Source organism: Berghia stephanieae, chromosome 9 (genome assembly GCF_034508935.2).
Source record: "Berghia stephanieae isolate SIO BIC M18660-M18661 chromosome 9, UCSD_Bste_1.3, whole genome shotgun sequence".
Lineage (NCBI taxonomy): Eukaryota > Metazoa > Mollusca > Gastropoda > Nudibranchia > Aeolidiidae > Berghia > Berghia stephanieae.
Window position 1 is genome coordinate 21,510,701 of NC_088368.1, and position 10,000 is coordinate 21,520,700.

Genomic DNA, 10,000 nt, shown 5'->3' on the forward strand with positions numbered 1-10,000 from the left:
AATGTGTTGCAAGCGCCGTAAAAACAAACAAACAATAGTTGAAATAAATGCCTTCACTGAAGAGAATAATGTTGGTTATTAGCATCCGAAAAGATTAAACTAACGATTGTAGCGTTTTTTGCCATTTAACCCGTTCCTGTTAACGGAAAATTATGTCAAATACTCTTTAATTGATGATTCCAGCGTCATCGAGCATTAACCAATCAGAATATTCTTTGCCATTTAGCCCGTTTCGTCCACTTGACTTTTTGATTCCTGGCAACTAAACAGTCTGTCAAACATATTATGCATCATCATCATCATCATTGCCTTTTTCATCCTGGGTCAGGGTATAGGCCACAGACAAACAGTTTCCATCCTTCTCTATCCTGAGCTAACTAAGGCGACTAATGGTGTGTGATTCCCCCATCTTTGAGTCTCCTGGTCCTCCAGGTTGGGGGTTGGCAAAGGGTTAACACCCCTTTCAGTTAAACTCAAACCGTTACAGAAACATATTATGCACCCTACGTTAAATCTACCACAAACGAATTGAAGTCAATTTCACAGAGACCATTAACGAACATCTCCAGACCGACTAGAGGAATACATATCATATCGAATGACGATTTCCCGTCAAGATCAAACACATGCCTCAATATTTTGACAAAATGATTAGGAAATTGTATCAGCGACACCCGATGACACGATGCGTTTATTTTCTCAATCCCTTGTGTTAAAATTGTGAGTGATGCTCAGGATCTACGGGGAGGACTGCTTCAGGGGGTAGACAAGTACTAAAATTGGGTCATCAGTTCATGGCTATAGATAGTATGCGCTTGGCTAAGAAGCTCATAACATTGCCATCCGGAAGTATAACGGACCAACACACAAAACTGTGTGTATCGATGAACGTTTATAATCAGGTTAATACAGTTCAGTGAGCATTACTCATAAACGCGGATGGCAAAAAACAATAATAAAGACATGAGTGACGTCATCTTCGAACTATCTATAGGGAATTAGATTAGCGGAAGAGTAGCGTCCCTTGATTGGGCGTCACCCATAGACTGTGACGTCAACGGCGGAAAAGTTATTAGAGAGAGAACGTCATGTTGGTTGTGCACATGCGTCTCTCGTCCTCGCAAAGGGCGACGACCAATCAAGGGACGCTACTCTTCCGCTAATCTCATTCCCTATTGATCGATAATACGGGCAAACACACCTTTTTTAAAAAAAGTGGACTAAAAATAGAATCACTGAGATTTTCATTCGACTATTTTTAATGTAATAATTAATATACGACAACAGACATAATTATCCAAGGTGTAAATGCAATGAATGCTGATTGAATAACCCGGGACGTACATAATAGTAAAAATATGCACCTATGTCAATTGCTTGCTGGACATAACAATAAAAAATATTCCTTTTATTCATCCCATAGGGGAAATTTGTCTCTTGGGTCTATAAGAGAGAAGAATGGATGAACAGTTGGGCAATGAGCACCACGGGTAGATGTATGTTTTCCCATATGACCACTCCTGTAAAGACTGATTGCCTAAATAAGCTCAGAAGACACCAGCAAAGCATCATCTTTCAACTAAGAACACAACACATACCGCTCAACAACCATTTAAGCAAAATTACAAAAGACCATCCCCCTCCTGCCCCTATGTCAACACCCCAATGAAACAGTAACACACCACTTGCTTGAATGTCAACCTCTTGAAGATCTGAGATGCACATTCCTCCCACCAATCCAAGCATCAGTAACACACTTTATAGTCACCTGGAACAACTACAAAAGACGTCTAACTTCTACGTCATGGCACAAGACCGAAGGGCTAGAGCTCAGGTGGTCGCTGGTTCGGATAAGTAAGTAAGTAAGTAAGTCTCTTGGGTCTATTCCAAGGGAAGACTGGAATATCCCAGGTGTCAGGCGCAGAGCAGCGCCGCAAAATGAGCTAGGGCAAGGTGACTTGCTCATGGCAAACTCAGCGCAGCGGGTATTCAGACTCGGTACGTTTCGGGTACGAAGCAAAGACCGTACCGCTGAGCCATGCTGCCCCCCCCCCCAATAAGAGGTCACGACAGAAACATGAATGACATATGTGACCCATCGTCTCAAAACGGTATTATGTCGGAACGAACCAGATGCTTAAAAGCCGAATTAAATGTTAAACTGGTCAAAAATATAAACTGTTGGCATTAAAACTCCAAAATATAGTATCCATTTTCCTCAATAAACCGTATAAACTCAACACAAGTCTGATATTTCTGGCTATAAATTCAATTTTCAACATCTTAACCAACCCGTCTTAATACCGTTTTGAGGCGAAGGGTCACATATATTATGTATATTCTTCTCAATTTGACATAAACTTTTTTTCACCCAATTCATTCTGACATAATACTAGATGGATATGGTGGATCACAATAGGGAACAAAAGTGTGACGTAAAAAAAAAACAAACCAAACTAGTTCCAACCTCAATGGAAGTGTAAAACCACTCTACCGAAAGACTGGATACAGACATTGTGTAATTGATCTTCTGGTTTCAGAGTGATGGCATCTTATTTTCTAGTCTATGAAGATCATCCATCCTCTCTCTTTCACACCCCCCCCCCCTCTCCCCACAATAATCCTAATCCTAAGAATCTGCCAATACAGAACCAAAATGGTTTTGCCACTTTATGATTCAATAAATAATCTATTCATTGTTCGGCTATGCGGTCTAGCGGTATGACATTCGCTTTCGGATCGGAAGGTCCTGGGTTCGAGTCTCACTCGGCACATAGTTGAGTCCTTGGAGAAGGCTCTTTACTGACATTCTCTCACCGTACTCAGGTGTAAAATGAGTACCTGGTCGTTAACAGCGTTGTCTCTGTCCGAAAAAAAATTGTAATATCGCATAACAGGTGTCATGTCCCGTCCTACATGTTAAATATTGCTGTTTGGCCATGGACCCCTTTGTAAAGCGCGTTGGGCACGTTTAGTGGATATTGCGCTATATAAAAGCTCAATTTGTTCACTATTCACTCCGGAAACAAGGAAGGTGTGACGTCATGACGTCTCTACCCCCTCCTGGTCCAATACTTACTTGTAGGCTTTTCTGGAACGACTCCTGGACATTGGGTCGATGTTGAATAAGATTTCCTCCCTTGGCGAGGATGACCCAAAGCTGAGAGTTTTCCATTGGTTGAACCCGTTAACGTCACGTGTTCTACTCAAATTCCCATTGGCCAATGACACAAAGGTTGGAAACCAGTCGGTCACGTGGATCATCTCCTTGTTGACGTAACCCTGGGTTCATTCAAAATCAAAACAACAAATTCAGGAGACAATAAATTTTTTTTAAAGACAAGAAAATATAATCAGAAAAAGAAAGCAATAAAATAAGATATGAAAAAAAAAGATTAGAAGATAATATAATGAAATAACAAACAATAAAGGTAAAAAGTAATTAAAAACAAACAAAAAAACAGACAAAAACAACCACAAACAAAGGAAAGACAAATACTTACAAAATCATCCAATGGATACAAAACAGAATCACCCAGTCTATACAAAACAAAATAACCCAATCTATACAAAACAAAATAACCCAATCTATACAAAACAAAATCACCCAGTCTATACAAAACAAAATCACCCAGTCTATACAAAACAAAATAACCCAGTCTGTACAAAACAAAATCACTCAATCTATACAAAACAAAATCACTCAATCTATACAAAACAAAATAACCCAGTCTATACAAAACAAAATCACCCAATCTATACAAAACAAAATTACCCAATCTATACAAAATAAAATCACCCAATCTATACAAAACAAAATCACCAAATCTATACAAAACAAAATCATCCAATCTATACAAAACAAAATCACCCAATCTATACAAAACAAAATCACCCAATCTATACAAAACAAAATCATCCAATCTATACAAAACAAAATCACCCAATCTATACACGTCTACATTATAATCGCTAAAACAAATTACTAATATAAAAGGAAGAAAACAACAAACGGAGAAAACAAACGCGCGCGCACTCACGCATACAATACATGCGTAATTCTAAGCACATAAAACATAAAAGAGATATAATTGGTCCATAGAGTCTACACCAAATGAAAAAAATCAATATGAACCTGTATTTAGGTATATTACTTTCTTCAGTTTGCACCATGCTCAAACCGCTTCAAAATGGAATGAAATTTATTCTATAGAAGCCAAATCAAAACGAAATTAAGATTGAAACAGAAAGAAATAAAATAACAAATGTCTATCCGGGGCAAGTACTCCAATTAATTATTTCAACATAATCTACCCCGAACCGCTCTGAATAGGGAAACAAATTGGATGTCAAATAACCGGTTCCAATATAATCGGAAGTGTAAAACCACTCTTCCGGAGGACAGTATGCATACCTTATGTAAATGATCCTCTGGTTTCAAAGTGATGGCATCTGATTTTCTAGTCTAAATCAATGCTGGTCGTCAATAAAGATCATTCATCCTCGCTCTTTTACGTCCAATAATCCTTAGAATCTGCCTTTACATCTTTCTACTAAAATAGTTATACCACCTTATGATTCAATATGTAACCTATTCATTAACAATAGTGCGGAGCGGTCCCAAGCATGTTTAGGACCGCCGGTTATACGGTCCCTGGGAAATGAGGGCCGCAAGTACCGGTTCCGGTTCCAAGAATCAGTTCTTTTTCGACATTGGCCATTCAAAAGGCATCGTTGGGACTTGACACAGCCATCCGAAAGACTAGTTGGATACACACTGCCAAGGAGTTTGAAAGAGTAGAAAGTTGTGACGTCACGAATTTTCTACCGTGTTATAATAAAATGATAAACATTAATAAATGCACACATACACAGACAAACACAGTGAAGAACACATTAAGTGTGTTCGTCCACAAAGGAAATAGTTGTGCTACACACGGTGTGACAACAAACAGTGATCACGACTTACGGTCTTCTTGAAGAGGGGGCTGTTGACAAAGCCTATCCCTCTGACACCCCCTTCATTGAACGTTCCTTTGTGGCCCTTCAAGGGCAAATTGGAGCCACCTATTCTTGGCGTTGCCCCGTTGTCAGTCGAAAACACCAAGACTGAAATTATGCAGAAAAGACGAGAAAGATCTCAGGTGTAATGATAGTATGTGATTAAGTAAAATACACAGGTTAAAAAAAAAAAAAACGAACTTGAGCTGTTATTTAGCGCAATATCAATTATACATGCTTAAAGCGCTTTCCAAAGAGTCCCTGACCTACTGCAATATGTAACACGTAGAACGAGACATGACGCTTGTTTGGCGATAATATACAGTTTTCTCCAACAGAGACAACGCTACTAACGTCCAGGTACTCATTTTACACCTGCGCAGCGGCGTGCCATGCTTACAGTATAAGGTGGTGCGAGAATCAGAAGTAAATGACTTAAAACGATCTATATTTGTAAATAAAAAAGAAAGAAAAAAAATAAGAAAAGACTCAAATAAGTAAGAGGCGGTAAATAGCGTTTCTCAGTTTTATTTTTTTTTATGAATGCTGTAATCTATTTTTAAAAGATGGATGTTGTGCCAGGCACCAAATCAACCAATATAGCCACGCCCCTGCACCTTAGTATGGGGATAGACAGTTTCTATGTTCTCCCACGGATGAATGGACGCAGACACGCTATTTATATCAGGGTTGCCAATTTGGCGGATTTTCTGCCAAATCTCCTTTTTTTTTTTGGCAGAATTTGAAGTCGTTTGGCAGAGAAAAAACGGTTTGGCAGTTTGGCAGATATTTGGCAGATCTTATTTTCCGATTTTATTTATATCATGTATAGGTCTACTCCACGTTTTCCATGGCAATTTTTATGTATTAGTGATTTTTTTTTAAACTTGGGAAATGAAAAAAAATGACATAGGCCTTACGAATTTTTTGTTTAACAAAACTGATGAGTTTTCAAAGGGGGTACTATAAATAGTACGGTTTGGCATATTTTTGTGGTATTTGGCAGATTTTTAAAATCCAGTTGGCAGAATGCCTGAAAATAATCTGGCAACCCTGATTGATATCATCTTATGAGAACACACATACGCTACCTTTCATACATCAAGTAATCAAAGAACCAAGCATTAGGACCTAGCATATATTCTAAATAACCATTTGAGAAAACGGATGATAGAATTACCTTTAATTTGAAAATAAGTTTGCAAGTTACTTGTATATCAATGTGTAACAAAAATAGTTTTATAACTTTTTAGATTTTCTAGTAATTCTTTGCTCGTTGGCGATAATTAACAAGAATAGATTTATTTATTTATTTATTTATTTATTTATTTATTTATTTACCTGTATTATTCCACACCCCACGTTTTCTAAGAGCCGACACAACACGCCTGATGCCAGCATCCATCGCATAGGTCATGGCCACAAATCTCTCCCTCTTCGATCCTCCAATGTTGCGACGTTTCAATTTCTTGCGAATGATCCTCCTATATCTGGATGGCACCTGAAAACATTCAATATATTCGTTTTTTAAAAAAACAGTTAACTCCGTAATCCAGAAGGTCACGTATCTAAAAAATTAGACCAGAAAACTCGTCCTTCCAATATCCGATTTAAATGACTCCCATCTTGCCAAAACACTCTGAAACTTGAGCATTTCAAATTTCAGCAGTTATATAGAGCAATATCCTCTAAACGAGCTCAAAGCACTTTACAACGAGTTCCTGGCCAACAGAAAAAAACATAAAATGTAGGACGGGACATGACGCCTGTTAGACGATATTGCAATTTTTTTTGACAGAGAAAGTGCTGTTGACGGCCAGGTACTCGTTTTACACCTGAGTACAGTGAGAGAAGGTGAGTAAAGAGCCTTTTCCAAGGCGAGGCTCGAACCCAGGGCATTCCGATCCGAAAACGAGTGTCATCCCACAAGACCACATAGCCGCACTGTCAAAATCTGGAATTTTAATCAAAGTCTCAGATTTGATTTGTTTTTGTTTTTGTTTTTTTGTTTTTTAAAGATGAGGATTTGAAGGACACGTTTTCTGGCCAAATTTCCAATACGTGTCTGGCTTTTGTTTCATGATATGGCAGTATTTATGATATTCGTGGTCATATTATGGGGGAAGGGGGGGGGGGGAGGGCGAAATGGCCGAGTGGTTAAAGCATTGCACTGTGACCCGGAAGGTCCCGGGTTCGAGCCCCGCTTCAGGCACTTTCGTTTTTTTCCTTGGGCAAGATTATTAACCCCCAATTTGCTCACTTGGACAATATGGGTGATTCCTGTTGACATCAGACATCATGTTTGATGAGTTATCTATATTATTCCTTCGTGGAATGCCTTGGCGACGATATCTTATGGTGTTGTGGCGGGAGGACATAATTTTTTAAAAAAATCATATTATCGTTTATTTGTTTTATTTTGGGTCAATGTCATCTCGAAACTACCTGTAAAGGTCCGTGGACAGCCTGGTAGGAGAGAAATAGAAAGAAGGGGTCAGTGCCTTTCGATCTGTGGTCAATGACTCTGATGGCCTCGTCGGTGTAGAGGTGAGTGGAGTAAACCCCGGATTGTCTGAAGTCTGGTTTTTGCTCGGCAGTCGTGTCGTTGTGGAGATCCACCATACACCGACCAAGACAAGACCTGAGATAAAGGGAAGAATAAAAAACAGTGAAATATTGTAACAATAATTGATGATGATGATGATGATGATGATGATGATGATGATGATGAAGAGGAGGAAGATGATGATGATGATGATGATGATGATGAGGAGGAGGAGGAGGAGGATGATGAAGAAGAAGATGACAATGATGATGATGATGATGAGGAGGATGATGATGATAATGATAGCAGCAGAATTGTACGTATTATTATTATTATTATTATTATTATTATTATTAGTAGTAGTAGTAGTAGTAGTAGTAGTAGTAGTAGTAGTAGTAGTAGTAGTAGTAGTAGCAGTAGTAGTAGTAGCAGTAGTAGCAGTAGTAGTAGTAGTATATAGTAGTAGTAGTAGTAGTATAGTAGTAGTAGTAGTAGTAGTAGTAGTAGTAGTAGTAGTAGTAGTAGTAGTAGTAGTAGTATAGTAGTATCATTATTATTATATATTATCATCATCATCATCATCATCATCATCATCATCATCATCATCATCATCATCATCATCAACATTCTTCTTCTTCTTCTTCTTCTTATTAGTATTATTATTATTATTATTATTATTAGTAGTAGTAGTAGTAGTAGTAGTAGTAGTAGTAGTAGTAGTAGTAGTAGTAGTAGTAGTAGTAGTATTTAAGTAGTAGTAGTAGTAGTAGTAGTAGTAGTAGTAGTAGTAGTAGTAGTAGTAGTAGTATTTAAGTAGTAGTACAATAATCATATTTTTGATATATCTAGCGCCAGTATCCACAAATAGTGCTCAGAGATGCTTTACAAATGTCACACATGTTCATTCATTCGACTAAAAAATCACTACAACAGTCACACACATCTTGTTCGTAGTTCACATAGAATCACGATAAGTAAAATGAAAAAGATCGGTTTTCACATTGTCGGGTTTTAGGTGGTAAAGAATTCCATACGATTGGAGCCGAAAATGCAAAACCACGCTCAGCAAACTTTGTTCTTTGGATGTTTTTCTCCATTAAGCGAAGAACTTGGCGGATCGCAGAAATCGAGTTGGTCTATATTCCCTCACAAGTCATTCAAATATATTCAGGTGATGTATCGTGAAGGCAATTGTATGCAAAACATGCGATTTTGTATATTATTCTTTTCTCTATTGGAAGCCAGTGTAGTGACATAAGGACTGGTGTTATATGGTCCCAAGGCTTTGTCCTTGTTACAAGCAACTTTGTTTCGGATTAACTGTAGTCTGTTCAGCGATGTTTTTGGTAGGCCGTACAGCAGAGAGTTACAATATTCCATGCTGCAGGTAACAAGGGCATGGATAAGTGTTTTGCATGTTTCGTCATCAATAAAATTTCGTATTCTGCATATCATTTGGAGAGCATTATGAATCGCCCGACAGCACTTTGTTATGTGTGCGCGCATGTCTAGGTGAGAGTCAAAAAAAAAAAAAAAGAAACCAAGGTTTCGAACGACATTAGAATTTTTAATAACAAATTCGCTGAAGGACAGTTGGCCAATGACTATACCCTTTCCTGTCTTTTTGAATACAATCATCGCAGTTTTGTCGTCATTGAATTTAAGCTTGTTGTTTGTCATCCATGCTTTAACGATATCTAGACACGCTGCGAGTCGCTCTTTTGTTTCTTCGATATTTTTTTTGGTGAAATGGGAGTGTGTAGCTGGGTATCATCGACGTAGAGATGATGACTTTGACAGAAAGTCGCGATGATGTTGCTTTAAGGTCTTTGTGTACATTGTGAAAATATAAGGGCCAAGCACTGAACCCTATGGAACGCCAAATTGCAGTTTGTTGGTGGTGAAAGGGAATCATTTATGAGAACGCGCTGTGACCGGTCTCGTAGATAGCATGAAAATCATTCTAGAGCTTTGTCTCCGATTCCAAAGAGCCTCTGCATTCGGTCTAGTAGTATTTCATGATCCACATCAAACCGTTCAGGCAATTCAAAACCTTCTTATTGTTGCCTTTACTATCGTCCACCTTGTCTCTGGTATATTTTCTTTTGGTTTCGATTATCAGAGTGTTAGTTGCAGTTCGTGCTCGTTTATATAACTCTGTGTATTGTGAGTCTTGTTTTCCGCCATGTTTCTTCCGTTTCTTGCCTCATCTGCTTTGACAACCGAATTTCCTCAGTGAACCATGGTGTGTCAGGTCTTAGGGTGATAGCTTTGGTTGACAACGGAGCATGGTGATCAAGAAGTTCAGCCATGATTTCGTTAAAAATAGAAACTTTGTCATCTGCTGTGTAGGCACGTTCAACTTTGGTGGTAAGACCCCTATGTAATAAGGTCATTTTAAAATTTATCATTATCTATTGACTTATATTTTCGATATGTTACTGTCTTTTTTGA

At 38.2% G+C, this 10,000-nt stretch overlaps 1 protein-coding gene across 4 annotated transcripts in view; it reads right to left on the minus strand.

Moving 5' to 3' along the window:
- LOC144979849 (arylsulfatase J-like) overlaps positions 1-10,000 on the minus strand; it is a 39,383-nt gene that overhangs the window by 3,180 nt on the left and 26,203 nt on the right. For all 4 annotated transcript variants that reach the window (XM_078927060.1, XM_078927059.1, XM_078927058.1 and 1 more), the window contains exons 5-8: positions 7,447-7,642; positions 6,343-6,502; positions 4,970-5,109; positions 3,080-3,282 (exon numbers count right to left, since the gene is read on the minus strand). In XM_078927060.1, coding sequence (XP_078783186.1) covers positions 3,080-3,282; positions 4,970-5,109; positions 6,343-6,502; positions 7,447-7,642 — 699 coding nt within the window. The remainder of the gene's footprint in view (positions 1-3,079; positions 3,283-4,969; positions 5,110-6,342; positions 6,503-7,446; positions 7,643-10,000) is intronic.